Source organism: Natator depressus, chromosome 8, assembly GCF_965152275.1.
Source record: "Natator depressus isolate rNatDep1 chromosome 8, rNatDep2.hap1, whole genome shotgun sequence".
Classification (NCBI taxonomy): Eukaryota; Metazoa; Chordata; order Testudines; family Cheloniidae; genus Natator; species Natator depressus.
In genome coordinates this window covers 52850720-52874346 of record NC_134241.1, presented here as the reverse complement: position 1 = coordinate 52874346, position 23627 = coordinate 52850720, and the positions used below count along the sequence as shown (strand labels likewise).

General features: G+C 50.1%; 1 protein-coding gene across 3 annotated transcripts in view; it reads right to left on the bottom strand.

The window, feature by feature from the left end:
- CACNA1E (calcium voltage-gated channel subunit alpha1 E) overlaps positions 1–23627 on the bottom strand; it is a 318744-nt gene that overhangs the window by 148495 nt on the left and 146622 nt on the right. For all 3 annotated transcript variants that reach the window (XM_074961064.1, XM_074961066.1, XM_074961065.1), the window contains exons 6-8: positions 17019–17122; positions 14106–14258; positions 12018–12199 (exon numbers count right to left, since the gene is read on the bottom strand). In XM_074961064.1, the coding sequence (XP_074817165.1) occupies positions 12018–12199; positions 14106–14258; positions 17019–17122 (439 nt within the window). The remainder of the gene's footprint in view (positions 1–12017; positions 12200–14105; positions 14259–17018; positions 17123–23627) is intronic.

The window sequence follows — 23627 nt, the reverse complement described above, 5'->3', positions numbered from 1 at the left end:
CAGCCAGGGATGGCATGGGCCGTGCCTCAAGCTCGCTGTCTGAGTCCATACCCAGTGGGCAGGCAGTAGCCTGAGCTGCTCCCTGTGCTACCTGGCTACACTACTATATTTAGTGCAGTAACTGGAGCACAGCTAGCACCTGTCTGTTACCTCTGCTGGGGAATACGCTCCCAGCTGCAGTGTAGACGTACCCAGAGAGAATTCCTCTGAACTCCCCCTCCCAGTGCCAGGCTCCTCGTGGCTGAGGGTTAATCTCTCTTCATTTGCTTTAACTGCCCGTTTCCTGCCTATGTTTGGTTTTAAACTTCTCTCTCTTGGGAGCTTCTTCACAGTCACTGGTATGCAGTTAAACCACAGCAGCATGGCTTTGAGCTTTGTCATCACTGTGGCAGGGAAAACTTCCCAACACCTAGAAAGCAGCTACTAGAGGAGGAAAAATCCAACAACACATTCTCCTTCTTTCTCAGCCAAGATGCAGAGGGAGCGGGGCTGATGCTATGACGAGAACGCAGGGAAGCGATAACAAGGAGTCCTTCTCTCTCTGGGTACGATCACTCCAAAGCAATGGCTCTGTGGCAGGTTTCATCCTAACAGAAACAACAAGGCAAGAAATCGTGCCATTTCCACCACTGAAGGGCCGAGCATCACTCATCTCAACCATTTCAGAGGAAGGGGCTGGACTCAGGAGATCACAGGGGAGATGTGAAGATAACTACATTACGGATTGTGAGGAGCTCAGATACCATGGTGATGGGGCCAGAGAATTACCTAGGAGAGCGGCAGCATAGTCTCGTGCAGGGTTCCCCAAATTGGGATTGCGGAGTCATGCCAAAAATCTACACACACACACACACACCAAATAATACAGTGAATTTTAAACAGATCCATAACTTAAGTCCTGTAATGCTATGTCCCTGTAAGGCCACCATACTGTGGAATCTGAGAACCACAGTGGTTCAGCACAGAGCCAGGGCAGGTGATGGTGATTTTGGGCAACTCCCATTTTGGGGTGCCCCATCTGAGATCACAAGAAGGGGCCTGATTTTCAAAGGGCAGGTGTTCAGCTCTTTGGGAAAATCAGGTTCCTTTAAAAGGTGTCTCAAGTAGGGCACTCAAGAATTTAAACCACCCCAAATCACAGATCACTTTAAATAATCTTGGCCTCAATACCTGGACTTTTGTGTGTGTGTGTAGATTTAACTCATACCAGCCAGTATAAGCCTAACCTCACATGGTTTCAGTAGTCCTCGTGCTTTCAGTTTCCTGGGTTTACTGCAGATTTCACTTGGATAAATTCTCTTCGTTGGTAGCCTTCATGCCTACCCAGGAGAGGACATTTCAGACTCTGTTCTTGTGCTTCTCAATACTCAGATCATCGCTGAGGATCATGGCTGACCTAATGCTGTGTATTACAACATGATGTCCTCTATGCATAATCCCAATATAGGCAGAAATTTCAACTCTAGCTCCCAATACATGTTTATGCATGGAACCGTTTGGGCTGTTTCTGCTGGGCATCCATCTAGAATTACTCTCTTGTAAGGTTGACTCATTCAGTGTTTCGCATTTCAGCTTGTCAAGTTTGGTGGCAGAAACGTGTAGCATTTGAGTCATATTTACTTCAAACTCCTCTTTCTGCAGCAACTTGATTCCCTATTTATAGGCAATCTTGAAAGGAGTTTCTGCTGTCAGCAGCTCCATACCAGGCTTGGATTTCATATTTAACAAGAACATTTGCCATTTCATGATCATTTACAGACTGCTGTTCAACTCCAGCACAAGCGGGACTTCCTGTTCCACAGCTTCAAACCCTACCAGGTGGGATCCCTCCTTGGCCTGACCAGTCAGCCTAGCTTTCGTATCATGAACACAAGGTCTACTTTTCTGTCCATGAGCTGACACAATCTCTAACGGGAGATCATTCCCCTTTTTGTGTGTGTGCGGTATGCCGGACGACTTCGCTCAGTTTCAATAGCTATTTTGAAACTTGTCTTTTGTCCATCTATGTCAAATGTCAACCTCTAATCTGTCATAACATCTTGCTCTGGAAATTTAAGAGGACCAGCCAAGAACTCAGTTTCTGCATCCTCATGAAAGCATTTTGCTCTTCTGTGCAGGTTGTGCTGAAAGCGACACGCTTTTGAAACATGGTTGCATTTTGTGGCACAAATGCCGTTGCAGCTCTTTTGCTGGGCACCTCTGCATTATGCTCCGATTCCTCCACTTTTATTGCTAGCTAATCTGGTCTGTATCCTGTGTTTATGCCTTGCCATGCATTTTTAATTAGAGGCACGTCTGCTTGTTCGCACTCCCATTTGGGAAGTGTGTTTCACGTGCCCTGCAAAAAGCCATTATTCTTTGCAAAGTCAAGTCTATTTCTTGCAATAACCTTGCTGTAGCTTGGTTATCAGTTACCGCACAGGTAACTCAGTCTGTAATTAGTCTATCTGTGAATTTGAACAATTCACATGGCTTAGCTTTACTAGCTCTATAACATAACAATCAAGAGACACACTTGGCAGCTAGTTACTTATCAAGACAACATGCCTTTCCCAGTGACATTCTTGCCAGAATCATGGCATTCTTGACATCTTTGAATGACTGTGTAGCAGTTTGCGGTGCATTTCATTCTCCCACTGGAATTACGGTAGGTCTCCAATGCCTCTGGTCCTGCCCAGTGTAACAGTGTAGAGGTTTTCAGCCTACCCGGTTTCCCAGAAGCAACTGAGGTTGCAGAGAAATCTTGAAAATGTTTCATCCACCTCTCCATTCTCCACCAGGTTCCCTTCCAGATTCAGATGCATTTGCTCCAGCAGTGACAGAAAGGTGGGTCTGTCTAATCACACATGTTTAACTGCCACTATGAGACTTCAGAGTCCAGGACACAAATTAAGCTAAGTCTTGACACCATATAATAAAGGTGTGATACAGAGGAGTGCTGTATCACACAACGTGGTGCTGGGTTGTGCCATGGCTGGGCTGTGGCTAATGCTACAATCACCAGCTCCCAAGGTTTAGGAAATGATTGTTCTGTGGCCTGAGCAAAGGACTAGAAGTCAGGAGCTCCTGAGTGCTAATCCCAGCTCCCCCTCTGGCTATGGACAAGTCCAGTGTTGTCGGCTCCTAGAAGTCTTGCTAGATTTGGTATTTTTTCTTAAAGCCCCAGGTCCTGGAGTCATGTGATGAGAGTGTATCTTAAAATCATTATATTCTTATATTTGGAAAAACTATTGCAGGTAACTTTTAGAGATTTCTAGGATGTATTAGTTATGATTCTCTTCTCCCTCCAAAACCTGCACAGCAAGCCTCATGGAGCCAGATGCTGATCCCCATACTCCTGCTCAATAGTAGGTACCCCATAACAGTCCCACTGCAGTCAGGGAGTACCTCATACTCAGCGAAGGACACAGAATATAGTGGGAGTAAAGGTATCACATTCTGGCCCCTGGTAGCTAATAGGGCACCCTGGCCTAACAGGCAAAAGAATACCAAAAAAAACCCCACAAACCAATAAATATTGTCATGGTTACAAGGCTAGCGGCACCTCTGTCCAATTCCCTGGTCTTTGAGTGCACCCCCTGAGGGGTGGAATTCCACAGTTTTCCCCCCATCTTTAGACTGGGCCTTGGGCTATAATACCCTGAGTATCCAACCTGCTTATCCAGCAGGTCCGACTGGCTTCAACATCTGTGGCTCTTCCCTTCAGGGGACTATGACCAGTGGTGCATAGTGCCCAGACAGTCTCTGTAAAGCTTTTTTTACATTAGCAGTAGAAAGAAAGCATCTAGAGAAACGGGATTTCACAAGAACCATCTATCTTACCTGCAGCCCTACCATCCTGTGGTGATGACCTAGATAGGCCTAGCTTCACCAGACACCACCCCCAGCAGGTGCCTGTGTCACAACCTGGTTCTCTCAAACAACTATCACCTTCTTCTTGAGAGAGAGCCTCTTTGAATCCTGCCACAGTTATTTTGCCCTGTGCTGGGGGCCTTCTCTTGTCCTGGTCCAAGCCAGTTTTTTGCTTGGCTGGAGAGCAGGCAAATCATCAAAGCTAACAGTCCCACCATTGTCCCTTATGAACTCTCAAATGTTTGCTTGAGACAATCTTTTTCTTCCTTCCAGACAGTCCCTAGTTGAGTTAAACCAATACAGACATACCAAAAACATCCCAACATCATGTTTATTGCAGCCCACCCCACCATGCATGCTTTACACACCGCTGCTGGGATGAGGAGAGTACATTGCTTGGTGTCGTGTATGTGTGTGTATATTAGAGAGAGACATGGTGGGTGAGGGAATATCTTTTATTGCTCGTGAGAGAGACAAGCCTTCGAGCCACACAGAGCTCTTCCTTGGGTCCTTGAGAAGTTGACCCAATAAAAGATATTACCTCACCTACCTTGTCTCTCTCATATCCTGGGACCGACTCAGCTACAACTACATGGCATATGTGTATTCGAGAGAGGCAGGCAGACCATGCTGCGTTTGCTGGGGTTTCTGTTCAGCTTTCAGTCCTGTGTCTGGGCAGGACTCCAAATACAGCTCTGAGGGAAACCACTCATCTTGCTGTCAGCGAGGTAAAATTGGCCACGCTCACTGCCCCATCATAGGACTGTCGTTCAACATGCGCCAACTCCAAACCTCTCCACACTCGGGAGGGTTGCAGCTGTGTGCGGATAAGCAGAAACCCTGCAAGCAGGTGCAGACACATGCTCACATTTTCAAGATCGAATGCCTTCTGCTGGTCCCGTTTCTGAAGTCTCTAACCACAACCAGCCTCTTCATTTATGCTAGCTGCCCACTCCCTTTCCCCCAAGCTGGGTGAAAGCTGCTCAGGGTCCTGTAGAAATACTCTGGCTTGTGGCTTATTTGGTCAAAGAGGATAGTCTGAAGCCGAATGCAATAAGTAAGTATAGTCTCAGAGCAAGGGCACGTGCTCTGCCTCACACACAGACTGAACACCAGTAATTATTCTCTGCAGTAACCTTCCCCAGGCACTCAGGGCTGGTATTATCAGCTTCTGTTGCCTGTGCCGCTGTAAAGCAAGGACTTTGTCTCTGTCGGAAGGGGCTAGTGCCACCCAGCGCGTGTGGCTGAGAGCAGCTCAGCAGCCCCATTCCCTCCCAGCAGGGGGAGCAGAGCTGCCACACCTGCCCTCCGGGGCTGCTGGGCACTCCAGCTCCAAGGAGGACAATCTTCTCCCACCACCTGCTTCACCCGTGGGCGTTTGCTGGTGCTTTCATCTGAGCCACGTGATGCGGGTCCCACGGGAGTTGTGTCATCCCCACAGAACGCAATTATCCAACTTCAGTACGTGTGTGATTAAAGAAGGGGGGAGAAGAGAACAAGCTGAGGGAAGGGGTGGGCCAGGCTGGATAGGGAATGTTGAGAAGTGTCACTTAGCTAATTGCCAGCTCTGCCCGTGTCAGGCAGACGCGTGCTGTCAGGAGCCTGAACTCTGTGCACTCGTGTGTGCACACCTCTCCACCTCCCACTCCGTGGATGTTTTGTCAGGAGCTGCGCAGACTAACAGGCTGTGCTGCGAGGCGCTGGCAGAACAGTGGGCTGGCCCAAAGGCAGGCTGCCCCTCTGGGAGTCAAAATACGTGCTGGGGGCAGGGTCTCACCATCACAGCAGCGGCGCCTGGTGTTTGAATCATTGTGCAGGAGACGAACAGAGTCCCCTGGAGAATGGATCAAATGCCACATCTCCTTCCACTGGGGAAAAAGGCTTTGGGTGGACCTACACGTGCGACCTTTGATCATGCTAGCATGCTAAAAATAGCACTGTGGCCATAACAACCCAGGCAGCAGTTCAAGCTAGCTGCGTGGAGTACAATGCCATCCAAAATCCTAGGTAGGTACTCCACCGCCCCACGCCACTGCAGCCACAGTGCTATTTTCGGCACACTAGCTCAATCAAAGCTAGCATGTGTATGTCTGCCCATGCTCAGAATGGCACCTCCCAGCTGCAGTGCAGATGTGCCCAAGGCTACAGTGCATGATGGGAAGAATGCATCCTGGGAAGCCCTAAAGAGCATGGCCCCTGAATATGCAGCTCTTCCCTTACTCCTCTGCTGACGGAAGCCCAGCGCCCTAACCAGAGATGGCCATAGTACATGCAGAGAGGTGCAAATGGAAGTCTCAGTCCCAGTGAACACTGATAATTTGACCGTGTGTGGGAACGAATTCCATTCACATTATCACCATAATGTAAACTATATAAACACTGACTCCTGGAATTAAAGATGCGAGATCACCGAGCAGGGGAACTTCTGTGAACCCCCTGGACATCTATCAGAGCTGCACAGCCTTCGGAAACAAGAACTGGGCCCCAAACTAAAGCCCAAATCTGCGCCTGTATTAAACCTTTTCTGAGCACAGATGGGCTTGAGCCACAACATTTGGATCAATATTTGGGTTTCCACAAAATCCAGGGTTATTTAGATCCAGGATTTCTGTTTGGATCCTCTGTCTCTGAGCTTTGCAAATGAGCTATGGAGTTGTTTGGGCTTATTGGCAGCAGTGATGAGTGGGAGATCCCTCTTGTGCATTTCCACACTTCCTGGGTTTGGTGGGTCCAGAATTGCCAAAACAGTGCAGGACAGGCTGTTCCCATGGGATCTCTGGTCTGGCTGGAATTTGAGGTTACTGGAAGCCTCATGGGACTAGATGTCCGGACTGATTTCTAGTCTGAGGAGGACAGGGGAAACAGAAGCTGAGCTGAGCCAAGTCTCCAAGCCTTTTGAGGCTCAGTCGGCACTTTGTAACTGTAGATGGGTAACCAGCAGTGCTTGCATACTAGAATGCAAAGCCTGCAAGGATACTGGTCCAACTGCTTTTTGGAAAACTCTTTGTACAATGCTTGATTGGGGCTGTCTCCATTGGCCTGCTGTGTTTCTTTGCTTCTGCGTATTACATGGTGTGCAAGGAGATTTGGGGTGCTTGTGAAAAGAGCTGTGCATAAGAGGGGCTCAAACCATGAAGCTCAGCTCTCAATCCCCTCCACCCTCAGTTCCTTCTGGCCAGAAACTCTGACAGCGGGGAGAGGGGGCGGGTCGTGGAATGGACATGAGCAACGCGTCTCGAAGAACACCAGTTACAGAAAAAGGTAACTGTCTGATTGCTCATGTCCATTCAACTTAGGTGATGCCCAGCAGTACCCATGGAGGTGGGTAAGGAGTTCACGGACGTGTAGATTGCAACACAGCTCTGCCGAACCCAGCGTCGTCCCTGGCCTGCTGCATGATGGCATAGTAGGCTGTGAATGTGTGTACCGAGGACCACGTTGCAGCTTTACAGATGTCCTGGATCAGAACGTGCTCCAGGAAGGCCACTGACAATGCCTGCGCTCTAGTCGAGTGGGCTCTGGTGATCGGCAGCAGAGGAACTCCCGCTATCTCGTAGCGGGTCTGAATGCAAGAGGTGATCCAATTAGAAATCCTTTGTGTGGACACTGGGAGGCCTTTCATCCTATCAGCTGTAGAGGTGAAAAGCCGAGTCGACTTACGGAAAGGCTTTGTCCGATCTAGGTAGAAAGCCAGAGCCCTTCTTATGTCCAAAGCGTGAAGGTGCCTCTCTTCACGAGTCTCATGGGGCTTAGGGCAGAAGACTGGAAGGAAGCTGTCCTGGCTCATATGGAAAGTGGACACCACTGAGTGAGAACTCCTTCCAGGACTTTCCCGGGATCGGTCCACCATCGCAGTGAGGTAAGGACCATCGTGGGGATGGTGACAACCTTCTCCAGGTGGTCCCTGGACCGGGAGTAGACCATCCCTAGCCATTGCTGCAGGGGTCGCATCCGGAGCCTGGCGTGGTGCACCACATATGTACATGCTACCACGTGACCTAGTATGCGTAGGCAAACCATGATCGTGGTCAGGGGAAATGCGGAGACTTCCGCAATGAGGTCCGTCAGTGCCCTGAATCACTCCAGCAGCAGGAACGCCCTGGCGCAGGTCGAGTCGAGCACTGCTCTGATGAACTCTATCCTCTGTACTGGAACTAATATGGATTTTTTATCATTCACCAGGAGGCCAAGGTGATGGCACATGCCCAGTAGCACCACGACATCCCCTTGGACCTGTAGTTTCCCTTGACAAGCCGGTTGTCGCGGTATGGGTAGATCTGGATGTCCCGGCATCTGAGGTAAGCCGCCACCACCAACGTGCACTTGATAAATATCGGTGGTGTTGTCGCTAGGCCAAACAGAAGGACTGCAAGCTGATAGTGGTCGGGACCTACCGTGAACTGGAGGAAGCGTCTGTGACCCTCGAAGATACCGATGTGGAAGTATGCATCTTTCAGATCGAGGGAGGCGCACCAGTCTCCCGGATCCAGGGAGGGGATGATAGAGGCCAGGAGACCATGCAGAACTTCAGTTTCGCTAAGTAGAGATTCAAGTCCTGCAGGTTTAGTATGGGCCGCAGACCGTCCTTGGCCTTAGGGATTAAAAAGTATCAGGAATAGAACCCCTTGTTCCTGTACTCCACTGGAACTACGTCCACCACACCCAGCGGTCGCTCCCCTGATTGGTGGCTCTGTCCCGATCGGTACTGGTCGCCCCTCCTGGGATCTGGCTGACTTCAATGAGCATCTGGATCGGGGCCTCGGGGACCGGCAGAACTCAGTGGATCCGCAATGGCACCAGGCCGATGATCTACACCTCACACTTGATGAGCGGGACCGGGATGTGGAGCGGGATCAGGAACTAAAGCGGGCTTGGCGTCGTGAAGATGTAGCCGCATGGAGTGACGCCACCCTGGGGGATTGGCGATGGTCTGGAGAACAAAACAGTCGGTCCCTCGACCTGTCCCTGCAGTGGAACCGGTGCCACGGAGATTCCGGGTGCCAACTCCGAAACTCCTGCTGGGGGGACGCGTGCCTCCAGGAGGTCTGTGCCCGGTTACCAGCGAGCCATGCCTCAAGCCTCACTGCCCTTGTCAAAGGTCCAGAGACAGGATGGGACTATGAAGCTTCTGCCTATCATGATCAGAGGTGTATCGGCTGCGAGAGGGCAACCATTGGCGGGACGTCCCCCACAATGAGGAGCAGTGCCGGAAAGGTGGAGCCTGTGGTGGTCTCAATGCAGGTTTACCCCGGGACCGGGACCCCACAGGGGCCAGAGTGGGCAGCACTGGGAGGGAAATAATGTCCTGTGCCGCTTGGAGAGCTTCCATCTTGGACGGCACTCAGAGCTGAGGACCTCCGCCGCTATCCGGGGTAGCTGGCGGGGAGTGGGCTTGGCTACACTGCTTGACCTGAGCTGGGGCCCAGGATCCCCAAGGGGGTGAAGAGGCACCCGATATAGCACCTTGGTCCAGCCCAGACTTCTCCTTTCCCTTGTGGGAAACTGGAGACGTTCCTCGCCCTGTCTTCCTGGGCTTCTTGGCTGGAGCCATGGAAGGAGACTGGTGCCAGCTTGTAGATGGTACTGGCAGGGTGCTGCGCACCAAGGTCATGATGCTCTGCGCCGAATCAGAGCGCTGCTCTGGTACCGGGATAAGGGCAGACTCCATCAGGAGCGCCTTCAAATGAATGTCACTCTCCTTCTTCATCCTGGGCTTGAAGGACTTGCAGATTTGGCACTTGCCACTAATGTGACCTTCGCCCAAGCACAGTAAACACCTATTATGTGGATCGCCAATGGGCTTGGGACTTTTACAGCTATCGCAGAGTTTAAAGCCTGGGGACCGGGGCATGCCCTGTCCCAAGGAGAAGTCTCTTAGTCTCTAACCTAACGAACAGGTTGAACTAAACTAGAGGGAAACTATATATAGTAATCAATTTATTTGAGCATAATGCATCCAATGAAGTGAGCTGTAGCTCACGAAAGCTTATGCCCAAATAAATGTGTTAGTCTCTAAGGTGCCACAAGTCCTCCTTTTCTTTTTTGTATATACAGTAATATTTGCAAGAGGCAAATGAGTTTGACCGAATGAAACACAACAGCTCTAGCTGAAGCAGACCAGTTCCATGCACCGTTTCTAGAGAAACAAAACCAGTTTAGGAAGGGAGTGTGCCAGGAGAAGAGAAGGATGGATTGGGCATGAGAGGCATTTAAACTAAACACCTGACTTCCACAGAGGGTAAGCTACTAATGTGAGAAACAGCCTGCCAAAGGCAGCAAGAGGAGCTGCGAATGTACATGCACTGAAAATAAGAGCAAGGTTTTGAGCAGAAAACAAGATTGCAGAGTACAAAAGCTAGTGAGGTAGGCAGGGGGACAGAGATGGGCTGCAGTCCCAATATTCCTAAATGAACAATATGCGAAGAGGCAGAGAGGCACATTCCCTATCAAGCTCAAGCCGTGTGTAGGAGGAATATGTACATCTTATCTGTAAATTAGCTCACTGTCTCGTATGTGCATGCATCACAGAGTGAGAGCCACACACACAAGAAGGGCTAAGATCCAGTGTTCACCCTGATCTTCCCATGCTATTGCAGGACATTGTGTGGGAGACGCTAAATAATTCTAACAGGCAGCTCCTATTTAAATGCTTCAAAGGAATGGAAAAAAACCCTCAAGGCTTTCTGTGGGAGAAAATCTCATTCCACCTCCTAGTCGGTTCTGCGTGGGCAGCCATCACTACAGTTAAGCCTGTAATCCCATTTATACCCTGAGACACCACTGGTGTCCAAGAAAATATTCTGTTTTAAATCCCAGGAAGGTAGATTCTGCCACTCACTTCCAGGCAGAGAATTCCAGACACTGAAGAGCTTCTTAGAAGGAGGAAGAACAAAGCCCCTTTGTGGATTTAACTTACTATCTCTGTTTTCTTGCCGTGTTTGTTTTACCCCTTCCTCTGCAATCCCCACACACACACAGCTGCTTATTCCCTCCCAGAAAAGCCCTGTGTCTTATATACATGGACTAGGACCCTTCTAAAGTTTGGATAGGCCATATTGTGTCTCTTGCCACCATAGGGTTAGGTTAGCAACTCTGCTGACAAAATACACATTCAAACTAAAGGCACCTCTGCACAGCATCCAGGCAGCAGAGTTTGCATGATGTGCTGCTCTCCAGTCACTGGGGTTTGCTATTCCCAGATCTCCCCGTGATACAAGCCTTTCTACAAAACTTCTATATGGGCTAGACAAAATGGGACAAATACATCCTGATGTAACACTGCTGGTGTCAGCAGAAATTACATCAGGGAGGAATCTGGCCCAGACCTTAAAACCCATACGTAAAACCTCAGCCCCACAACGCAACACCACCTGAGACGTTGTCAGTGTCTAACACTTGTAAGGTCCCTTACAAAGAAACAGCCTCAAAACTCAGGCAGCTTCATCAGCGCATCAAGGAACCTGCTCCACAAATGTGTAAGGCACAAAATCCGCCCCGTGTCATCATCACACAACCCCCTCTCCTGCTCTCAAGCAAAGCAGCACGGCTCATGCATTTATCGCTCCACTCACAGGAGGCTGCACGTGTTACTGAATTCCAGCCCTTGCCGAGCGCAGCGAAGCACACCTGCAGTCATGCTGCAATCTTCAGTGAAGTTTGGCATACACAGTGGCTGCAGTCTGTCTGTTCCACGAGGAGTGGGACCGGTTGTGCCATGAAAGGTGCTCATGGTGTGCTGGTTGCCAACAGGGGTGAGGGAGGAAACTGTGTAGGGCTGAATCTGATCCTGCCCATTTTTCCCAAAGCCCCACCCCTCAACTGAAGGTTCATTAGAGCCAGCACAGGGGACAGGTCTTTGCCATTTGACCAGCTCTTTGCAACATATCACAAATCCAACCACCGATAGATGCAAAGTTGCATGTGGCTCTCCAATTAATTAGTTTTTCCTCCTTCTCAAAGGTACCCAGATGTGCAGTGGAACCAGAACTGAGCCCGGCCTGCGCTCACCTGTAATTGTACATCCCACCACTAACGAGCAGCCCCATTTCCATCATCAGCCCAAACAGGAGACCCAGGAGAGCTCCACAGCCTGGAAGCTTTGTTCAGCAAAAACACACTTCACTTCTGCTTCTAAGAGCCCTGAGTACCATCGCAGCCTCACTCACATTGTACAGCACTGTGGTCCACCCTTCCATGGTAATGCACTGGAAGACAGTCAACACAGCAAAGAGGATGTTGTCAAACTGAGTGATCCCATCGTTGGGACCAATCCACTCCTTGCACTCGTAACCCGAGGGGCATCCCTGCACCCCACACGGATGTGGGGGATCCAGTTCTTCCAGTTCACCTGCAATCATAAAAAAGCAATGCCCGGAGGGCACAGAGATCAGGGAGGGGGGGAGGAGACGCAGAAAAGCAGACAGAGCCCAGCCCGGATACTTAGTGGAAGGCGAGGTGGGACGAGCATCTAGCTGTGTCATTAAAGCTTTCACATTTGGGGGGACATTAGGTCACTGGAATGTTCATGGAATCCTGACCTGCAGTGCCCTGATTTTCCAGATTTACTCCCCCACTTTCTGACCCTCAACGCTCTGCCAGTACATCTCGAGCTTGACCCGAAGCACTCCTTACTAATGCAGCCCCAGAGCTCACATGCCTCTTTTAATGCACTTCACTCCTGACCTGAAACAATGCTGGGCCTTCTGAATTTGGCCACTCCTGAGCAGGGATGGCTGGTCGTGTTGATGTATGTTAGTATGTTTCTTCCCATTCCCCCCCCAAACCTTAGACTGTGAACTCTTTGGGGGAAGGGACCTCTCCCTTCTTGCCTGTCTAGAAAGCAGCTAGTACACAGTGGGCATAATAATCTAAAGAGGTGGCTTTTCTTCTCTGTATTGAAGTATTGTCAACCCTCATGACGAGTCTCATGATGCTTGGTGTTTTCCTTAAAGCCCCAGCTCCTGGAATCCTGTGATTACTTGAGCATCTCAGGGGAGTTTTGTAAAGCAAGTTTCTAACCCCTATAATTGTGAAGAAAATCTTGAAAATGTGACTCAAGTGCACCCAAGAGGGTGAAAAACCCAAAGGCAAGTAAAACCCACATTGTATTATCATCATCATTTTAAATCCCATGATTTGTATGCCAATCTCATATTTTTGAGTCCTTATTCATGATTTTTGGAACACTTACAGTTGCCCATGCTAAGTCTCAGGAATGGGAATCCTCTCTCTTTAAATGAGATCAGCTGGTATTGGATATGAAGACAAGAACAGATATTGGGGATGGTTTTGATTGATAGAAACCACTCATAACAACATCAGTCACTGGGCCTCAGAGCACACGTGCACCCGTTATGGTCCTTGGGCCCTTTAAGAGCTGGCATTCTGGGAAACAGTTCTCTACAAAGGACTGAGAGTCCAGAGGTCAGCTTTTGGGAACTGTATAAGGGATAGCCTGAGGGCAGTATGGGGAAAGAGGAAGGCTGAGCCTAGAAGGGCTGTTGGGAGGTGATTGAGTTGCTTTGTTCTTAGCTGGATTTTACTTTGTTAAGCCCTGAGGAAAGAGACTAGCAGTGACTTATAATTGTTTGTATTTACCATCTCTGGCTGGAGAAGCTGCCCGTTATCTCACAGTAAAGTTATCCTTGGCTGGAATCTATTACAAAACCAATCCATCTCTCCATCCCCACTGGAGAGCTGGCTAGAAAATGGGAAATATAGTCATGACAAATCTGTTTTTGCTGACATTTTTCTAACCATGAATGTTTGCAACCAGCTCTACCTCACTGCCACCCTCCCTGGCTGACAGCAGGCTCAAGGAGAGGAAGACGGAGTGTGGCGTTCAGTAAAAGAAGAGAGGAAATCACTGAGCCCAGAGCTCCAACAGGAACATAGCAGTGAGAAGAGGGAGTGACCCCCGAGATGGCCTGACTCCAATTCCAGCGGGCATTGTGTGGAAATGGAATTTCTCCCCACCATGCACCAGGGACCAGCAGCTCAGTCTTTACTCAGCCATTGTGATCGTGTGATGACAGTTGTGTGTTACAGTCTGAAGTGTCAATACCACCATGCCACCTGCATGCCGCAGCATGGCTTATGCCTTGCTGCAGCCTGAACCAGACAAGCTGGGGTTCAGCGTGGCAAGGCCACAGAGTGGCTCATACACAGTCAACCACCTCATCCGAGCTGAGAAGGGTGCTGCTCACAACGGCTTGCCATGCACAACAGACAGAGTGGAATGGCAGCCTGCCTACCTGAATTATTCGTGTAGCAAGCTCGGTGCAGTTTCCCACTGTAGAACTCCAGGCCGATGATGGCGAACATCAGAATAGCGAAAAAGAGCAGGAGGCCTATCTGGAGAAGGGGCACCATGGCCTTCATGATGGACTTCAACACGATCTGTAAGCCTGGGGAAGAGGAGAGAGGACACAGCTCACTGACCCTCCCACCACCTTGCCCAGCTAACAGCAGAGACAACATCTCTCCCTTTCCCTACAGGAGAGGCTCTTGGTAAAAGGATGGTGAGCTACAGAGATGTAGAAGGATCAGTAATCTGCCAAATGGGACCAGGCAAAGCACAGCGTGAAGAAACCTTTGCCAAATAGGCATCTGCCACTCCCATAACTGCCCAACATCGACTTCTGGGTTTTTGGGAACTTTCTTCTCTCCACTGCAGCTCTTTCTCGGCATATTCCGCCTGTGGAATTTCCACTGAGATCTACAGACTTCTGCTCCAGAAGCAAGGGTAGAATGGGAGATAGAGACATGCAGTGAGGATCAGGGAGGAGAACTTTGCCCCTAGAGGACCAGCATGACCTAGTGGACAGGACAATGGATTCAGGATGGGTTCTGTTCTTGACAGTGCCTGCTGCATGACCACAGGCAAGTCAGTTCACCTGTCTTTGCCGCGGTTTACCCCCCCACCCCATGTTTGTATTGTTTATTTAGACTGAAAGCTCTTCAGGGCAAGGATAGACTCTTACTTTGTATTGTGCAGCACCCAGCACAATGGAGCCCAGATTTAAGTTGGGGCCTCTATGGTGCTACCATATAAAAACATCCACTACTCATTTGGATTTGCCTCCCAAGTGGCAACTGCAAGGTAAACAGGTAGGACCATATTTCAAAGTCCCGCCGTAACGGATGAAGAATCACCTAGTAGCCACTGCAAAAGCACACCTGCATGCAACTGTTTGTGAAAGAAAAAAAAAAAAAATCAAGAAACTGCACGTACAGCCGCCAGTGTCCATGCGCAGGTATCTAGTTTGTGCATCCAAATGCACGCATTTGTGCATGCACAACGGGTAAGTGCACATCCTGCATGGCTCCCGTGTTGTGTGTGGCCTTTGATTGCTTCCCTCTAAACAGCCCACCCATGCATTCACTTTGGATAACAATGGGGGAAAGCCATCCAGAGCACAGAGTTTTGCCAAGTACCTTGCAGAAAGGGAGGTTTAAGGATTTTCCCCACCTGGCTTTGACAGGGCAAGAGGAGTGCCGACAGCAGTGCCAGGAGCCAGTCATGATGTGGGCCAAATGCAATGGTGTGTTTTCTCCACACCCTGCTCTGTCACAGCACCTCGCTCCTGACCTGTTCTCCCATCTCAGGGCTCTCCTGAGCAGGGACCGCAAGTGCTGGCTTGCTGTCAAATTCATATTTTAAAGAGTGGATTTTGTCCTGGTGAAAAGTGCCAGACTGAGACGGGACAGATGAGGGGTACAAAGGACAGCAGCACAGCAAATTTCTCCCACTATTGCCCTGCAACTGCGCCACCACCTTTGAGGAAGAGATGAGAGGTTCAGTTTCTGTGACTACAAAGTTCCCAGCCTCTCTCTCGAGGCAGTTGACAAAAGAACCACTCGCCGTGAGGCTGGATTCTGTGACATGGCCCTGTGTGCACTAGAATCTGGGTCAGGACCGTCCTACACAGACCACTGACCAGCTCTTAGATGGAAATTGACTTATGATGCAGGGGAGAGAGGCCACCCGGTGAGCAAGAGGTGGAAGGCATCATATCCCATGACAAATCCCTGCAACCGTAAACCAAGTCACATCCAGTTCCATTGAGGACATTCTGCTTGTGACCAAATTCCTTACTTCCCAGAGGTCTCTCTTCAGAAGCAGGAGCCTCAGGCATTAACTTACAGTCCCCCTCCTAGCCCCTTGCCGCTCCCTCATTTATTAACTCATCAAGCCGTACATCTAGGGCCCAGGAGAGGGACAGATCAGGAGCACCAATAGACGGATTCCTTTACTTGTTTAAAGGGAGGGAAAAAGGAAATCACTCATGGATACACCGCAGCCCTGGAGGAATCCACCCATTGCCTTCTGGGATGGGAGTGGAATTAGAGTCTCCGGCCTTTGTGAATCCTGGGATTCCCAGTTGTGCTCCACCAGAAAGCATTCAGCCTTGTTCTAGATCAGGGCCCCCTGGGGCAGAAGGGACGGGCGAGGCAAAAGGGGCAATTTTCCCAAGCCCTCCCCCAGGTTGAGAGGGCCACCGAACCATGTGGCATTGTGACCCGGTGTGAGGGGGTCACTGAGCCACTCAGGTTTGGCCCGGTGACCCTTGTTTGGCCCAGCAGCCCCTCCGTCATGACAGTGGGGCAGCAGAGCCAAACTTGTGCAGTGCTGTGACCCTGGCGTGCCAGGTCACAACGCACAGCATGGGGAGCCGGGCCCATCCCCACGGCATGGGAACTAAGCCACTGCTGTGGGGCGAGAGCAGGGCATGCTCGCTCTACCACCACCACTACGCTCCCCCCCCCACCCTTGTCCCCACAGCATCCCCCTCAGTGGTAATTTTTTGAAAAGGGCAGGGGCTTCGTTGCAGAATTTACCCCTAGCCCCCCAAAATACCTCTGTGTGGCCCTGATATAGATTCAGGGGTGGGCCCCAAATCTTTGCATGCTGAATTTACCCCTCTCCCTTCCACATCACCAATGGCACCTCTCCTGTAGAAATCTAGGAGAGGGTGCACTCCTCCCTGCTGGAAAACATCACTGGTGAAATCATGGTCCCACCGAAGTCCGTGGGAGTTTTGCTGTTGACTTCCATAAGGCCAGGATTTCACCCTCTGTCTCCAGCGGTGGCATGAGTGCTTTCCCAAGCCTGAGGGACATACACAACTCATGTGCCCCACCAAAGAGTGGGAGATCGAACTTACTGGGAATGCCTGAGACGAGCTTCAGAGGCCTGAGCACTCGCACTGCCCTCAGGGTCCGCAGGTCCACATGGGTGTTGAAGTGAGTTCCAGCTGTGGCGAGGATGCTGCAGCCAGACAATGAGAAAGCAGAGTTATTAGCCACAGAGACTTGGCAGTGCGAATGTGCCCGCGAGAGGGAGACATCGTGACTGGGCCATCACAGACAAGGCACCTGACAACCTGAATTGGTGCACCTTACCCTCCAGTGAGTCAGCAGTGATTGCTGGGGTCTAAACTTAGCAGTGTTAATGGAGTGATAGAGACAATAATTAAAACAAACACACTGTTGCCAGGATCCGCATTCCCAGCCGGAGTGCGGTGCAACCCACCCCGCATCGTGCCAGGATGAGGAGTCATACTCTTAGCCTTTGGCTCAGGTCCTCAGAGTAGGCCGGTCAGCATCAGGTGCAGCTCAGGACCTGGGTGGGGATGTTAAACCAACTTCATGTCTCCCTGATCCTGGAGCCGCTGAGCATCACTTGGGTCCCAAGGCACAACTCAGAGCAACCTCAAGGCTGACTTAAGTTAGCCCCCCAAATTCATTAAGACAGACAAGAGATCGTCCAGACATAGCAGTTCCCTGGCCATACCCCCTACACCAAGAACCAGGAGGGGTGGTCCAGCAGCTGCCAGCACTACATCACAAAAGGATCATAGGGCCCCAATTAAGTTTGTTTTTTCACTGGCAGACCAGCCCCAGGTGGCTGCTGGAGCAAGGATCAGGCCCTCAATCAGTGCCAGGAGTCACACACAGTCTGAGTGCAGTGGGACCCAACCAGCCACACACTAGAGCACAACATGGGCCTGATTCACTGCTGCTTCTCAGCTCATGCGACCATTTACATCTGTGCAAAGTGTGCGCAAAACACCCCCGAATCAGACAGGTAATGTTTGACACTCGCTTTGCACAGGAGCAAGTGATTACAGTGCACGGCCATGGACAGCCAGGCCCCACGATTCATGCCCTGCTGCTCTAACCATTAGCAATGCTATGTAATTATGCTCTGGGTTTTTAGACTGCCAGGACGGTGCTCTTCAGATCTGTACTTTGCCTGCTTGGGATCAATTTAATCTCTCTCCAGGGCACTATCAGTCTGGAGCAGAGACAGTGCTCAGAAGATCAGAGTCTTTGCCCGGGTGGTTAGCTACACGTCTCAGGATTAATGCTCCGCAGGCTCAAGGTACCAGGCTCCCTGAACCTGGAAGTGCCACAGAACGGCAGGACAAGGATGGAGATGAGACTTAAGAATTAAAATGCAATCAGCAATCAGAGTGGGTAGGGGAAGCAACAACTGGGATGGGTTCCTTCTGCGGGGAGGTTATATGCCCACCCGGCCTCAGCTGCGTTGGCCCCAGATGGCACGCTCTGCTCAGGTGTGACTGGCATTGCCAGACAGGATCGTGGGTGCTGCGTGTCACAAGGCAAGACGGAGGGCCACACTGGGATTAGACTTTCACAGATAGGCAAAAAGAGGTGGTGGAGGTTCCCCCTTGAGCAACCCCACCCCAGGGTCAAGCACAACAGTAGTGCTGGAAAGACAGGACTGCTCAGCCCTGACTCCTGCTGGCTGAGGGCAGGTAGGAGCGGAGCTGGGGTCACAATAGACAGAGCTCACAAGACTGCCCGGGATGTTTTAGAAGGAGGAGACAAGATGGAGAGTGGGGCAGGAGGAGGGAGCGACCTCAGAGCTGTTTGCAGCAATCCAAAAACCAAGGAAAACTGGGTCATTGTTCCACTAATTTATCTAATTACAGGCCAGAGCAGCTCTGTGCTAGGTCTCTTGTGTGCAGCGCAATTAGCAATCTTCTCTCTCTCTCTCCCTTCCCCCCCCCCCCAGCCGCCGCCCCAACGTACAGTAGGTACAAACCTACCCCCTTCAGAAACCAGAGTTCTGTTTCCTAGGATACACAGACAGGAGAAATGATCTAACATAATCAAAATAGCTCATTGCATCTGATTTTTCCCCCTTTCTGTTTATCATGCTGGTTTCAAAAGGGGTGAAATGACAAGCACTGGGAGACAAACCTAAGTCCTGCTTAATCTGGGAGGTAGCTGCAGCTGTGGTGTTCTGACCCGACAGTCTCATGCCAGGGCCACCTAATCCCACAATATCCCACCCTGGATCATGGTAAGATCCATAGGCTCCAACCACATGCATGGCTGAACAAAGCATCCCCTTGCCCCCCACAATCAGAACCCAGCTTCAGCTGCTCCATCATGGCCCCAGGCTAGGGACAGCCTCCCCTTACCACCCTTGGGGTGGGTGCACTTCTGCTGCCATGACTCGTCCTCCTCCTCTCCTCCAAACACGCTCCAGGGCGGGAATTTGAATGAGAAACCAGGCAGCCATGAAAAGGGAAGATCTGGTGGAACACAGGGAGCCTTAAGGAGGGGGTTGCTGGAGAGAAATGGGAGGAGAGGACATGGGGTAGCGAAAGGCAGGACTTGACACCAGAGCTGTGGAGCGAGAGAGAAAGCCCAAGGAAGAGTGGGGAGGGATCAGGTATCAGACCTTGCCACAGTACAGAATGCAGAAGGGGCAAAATGGAGAGGAAGACAGGAACAGAAAAATGGGTAGCAAGAGGGGATGAAGGGAAGACAGAGTGGGGAGCAGGTGGGAACTGGGAGTGAAGGAGAGAGCAGAGGGAGGAGCCACCAAGAAACTTTGTCTCCCCATGTTAGACTTGTCCCTCTCTGCATCTCCTGCCCAAGGAAACTTCTGCCCCCCAAACACGTTGCACAGCCATTCCCAGACTTCTCCACTAGCACTCCCTCCTCACCATGTAACCCCAGCCATCCCCACCGTGCCTAACTGACACGGCCTTTAGTCCACTCCCAAAGCACCTTACCACGCTCTGCCCAATGCTCCCCCTTTGCCGCGATCAGCAGGCCCCACCGGCCCAGCCCCTAATCTGACTTTCCCACCGTGCCCCACCCATGGAGTCTCTCCTGCCACTGGGGTCTCCCACAACGCCTCCCAAGCATCTCCCGCCCTTCCCTAGAGGCTCCCCAGCAAAGGCGTACAAAGGCCATTCTAAAAAAAAAACCCAAAGAGGATTCTAATGTTACGGTTTCCAGAAAACCTTGATAGCAAACAAACGAGAGAGACTGGAAAACATCCGGTCTAGACTGCACAGAGAAGGGAGCTGGAACAAAGCCAGTGAGGTGGCAAATAGCCAGGCAGCTGCTGATGAGGATGGCATGTGTGCATTTAATGGGCCTTGCTTTCCAGCCTCCCACAGTCATAGTGGTGACATGCTGCATTATGCAGAGACCTGGACCCAGCAGAGATGTGGCCAGCTGTTGCACGTTGGGTGGTTATGGGCTCGCCTCTTCCTCTAGAGGAGGAGGTGCGTTTGTGCTGCAAGCCCTTGCTTTAAAGCCCAGAGAACTAAGAGGTTTGGGGGACCTGCACCTCTCCTCTGATCCAATACTCCTACAGAAAGAGAAGGAGTGTCCTGGAGAGGTCCTCACCCTGTGAACTCACCTCCCCTGAGCCACCACAGCTCCAATCTGTTGGCATGCTGGTAGCCTCCTTCCCCCCACGGGGATTTGAGAAAGGAGGGGCAGGACAAGAGCTGAGGTCAGATACAGTTTGGGATTCATTTCATCTCTGCTTGGCTATTTTCCAGTTTGAAGGGGATGGGAGCTGCTGGCTTTTGCCCATTTTGCCACTGTGCTTTTAACCCCCAGTTCAGCAAAGCACCTATGCACGTACCTTATTTTAAGTGAGTCGCCCTATTGACTGCAATTAGACACAGGTGTAAATACCTCAGCAAATGGTGGCCTTACTTAAGTCAAGGGTGCCTAGAAGCCCAGGATGGCTGCTTTGTTAAACTGGCTGTAAAGTCAAAATCAATAGACGTAAGTTGTGGTTGCACTGTAGTATCCAGGAGGGGGCAGGCAGAGAAGCTGAGATTTCTCCCCTTCCTTCTGACTGGTAACTAGAGCCCAGGCTGTCACAGCGGGCTCCCCACTTCTCCTGCAGAAGGAATTATAGTGTTACACTCTGGCCAACTTAACATGCATTTTAGAGCTGTACCAACTCCATGCTTTAGGTTGTAGGGGTGCCAAAGAACCTTTCCTTCAGCTTCACATGCCTCCAACGTTTGGGGTCCAAATGAGCCTTAAATGTCCAAGCAAAACCCAATTTGAAACCAAGTTTGATACAGTTTTACACCTAAACTATCTGAACCTGCATCCCAGTGGACAAAGACCCGGCCTCGGCAACACCCACCTCTCGCCCGGACAACAGCAGTGTGATATACCTGGGCAGGAAGCCTTCAGTGCTTAGGAAATTCCAGTGCTACGGAACACTACAGTGCATCTCGTCAGCAACACAGGCTACCGTGAGCACATCAAACCTATCCTCTGCTACCTGCGCTGACTTCCCATAGAACATGAAATCAAGTTAGAGGCCTTGAGTCTTACCTGCAGGGTTCTCAGCAACTTTGTCCCGGGGTATCTAAAAGACCATCTAAATTCTGGGGGAAAATGGAACTCTCTGACACAAGGGTAAAGCTAGTCTGTGCAGGAACCAGAACTTCCTCAGGGGCCAGTCTGAGACTGTGACTTGAACTCACCCAGGAACAAAGGACCATCACAAACCTCCCCACCGCTCCCAGCCCAAAGTTCATTTCTTTTCCCAGCCTTCTCTAACAAACATATAGCAAGCTGTGTGTATGTGGGTGTAATTAAATTCCCAAACGAGACACTTCACTGCACACACTTACTTCTCCACCTGGGGAGAGGATGAGAGAACAACCGTGACAGATGCTAGTCATGTCGCTTAATGCACTATTGGAAGACACTCAGATACTACAGGGATGAGCGCAGTATAAGAACCTATATAGAATACTTTTGACGCAAAGCCATAAATTAACTCCAATTTATTTGAAGCGTTGGGGACCTTTAGATGAGCCTTCTCTAAGGAAACCCTGTATCAGGGCAATACACACCACTCTCAATTAGTGACTAAGAGGGGGATTCTCTTACGGCAATGTGAAGTACTCACTGTCCCCACTCGGGTGTGGGGTCCATGGATCATTTCAGAGCAGGTTTGAACAGATTATTTAAGCAAGACACCTGATGTGCCAAGCAGGAGACAGCTCTGAAATCTGCTTGCAATCAAAAGGATCACCCTGGGTATTTTTCCTTCTAGGGTCTGACTGTCAGAAACATGAGCTTGCATTACGAACACAAAAGCAGATAGTCAATGCCCAATGGAATATGCAACTGCCCTTGCACACACTTTGATATTCACAACAGGTGCCACTTAAGAGTAAAGAAATGATTGGATCTCTCAGATAAATTGCTGAGCAGGCTCTTGAGCATCCATTCCAGCATGCAAGTGTATACTCGTCTCCAGTATTACCAGAGATGGGGCTGACCCAAAACACATGGATCCCCATCCCAACACCCCCAAACTCTGGAGAAGTTTCTGAACCATTTCTGAAGACCATCTCTAATTATTAGTAGTGCACTCAAACAGGACTATTACTTTGCATGTCTGTAGCCCCTTCCATTTGAGGATCTCATAGCACTTTACATAAATGAATGAATTAAGCCTCCAAGCACCCCTGCAAAGCAGAGAAGGGTTATTACCCCTATTTTCCAGCTGGGGAAACAGAGGCAGAGAGAGACTTTGGTTGAGGTGTTCAGTACCAGGTGAAGAGTTGACCCCTGCCAGTCTAAAATCAGAGAAGGAATATGGACCAGGACTGACACAGAGATCCATGTGGTTGTTACCACCAGAGGAGGTGGTATTTAGACATTTCTTAAAGGAGATGAGGGATGGGGTGTGGCAACCATTAACCAGGGTTTTTTTCCAAGCACGAAGGAGGCACTGAGTCCAAAGTGGGTCCTTTCAATCTGCCACGCCCAAGATGGGATGCAACATGTGGCAAAGACTCAAATGAGAGTCAGAAAAAAATCATTGAGGGTACTTGAAATGCTGCAGGATTCTTCTCTGGGAGGATTTCTAGATCCTCCACTTCATGGTCCTTTATTTCTGGAACAAAATTATTCAAAAATAAAAGCAAGTAGATGCCAAATGTGTGCAGAATGCAGGAGCTTTGGGACCCTCCCTCAGAATGAAAGGTACAGGCATTGAATTAGTCAAAAGCTGGGTCCAAACATACTTGAACTTTGTACCCTAGCTCATCTCCACTCATTGGGCGGAGACTATTTAGGTCGCATTTGATATGAAGATTCCCTTTGTAAAGGATTAAGAAATGATTCACAGATGTCTCAATAAATGGCTAATCAAGACTAGAATACAACACTCCACTCGGTTTTTTTAGAACCATAGTTTAGGAACTCCCATAATGTCGTCTACTGAGCTGTGTCTCACCATCTAACACACACACACACTAGTCGAGTATGTTACAACAAGGTACAATTTTCATAAGCGCCTCAGAGCCAAAGGTATTTTCTTATCTGCAATGGCACCTATTAGATGTTTTTGACAATCCCACTGGGCGCCTATCGGCAACTTTAGGCACATAAATATAGCCCTAAGACTTAGGCATTTATAAAAATTTTTACCCAACATCTATTAAACATGTATT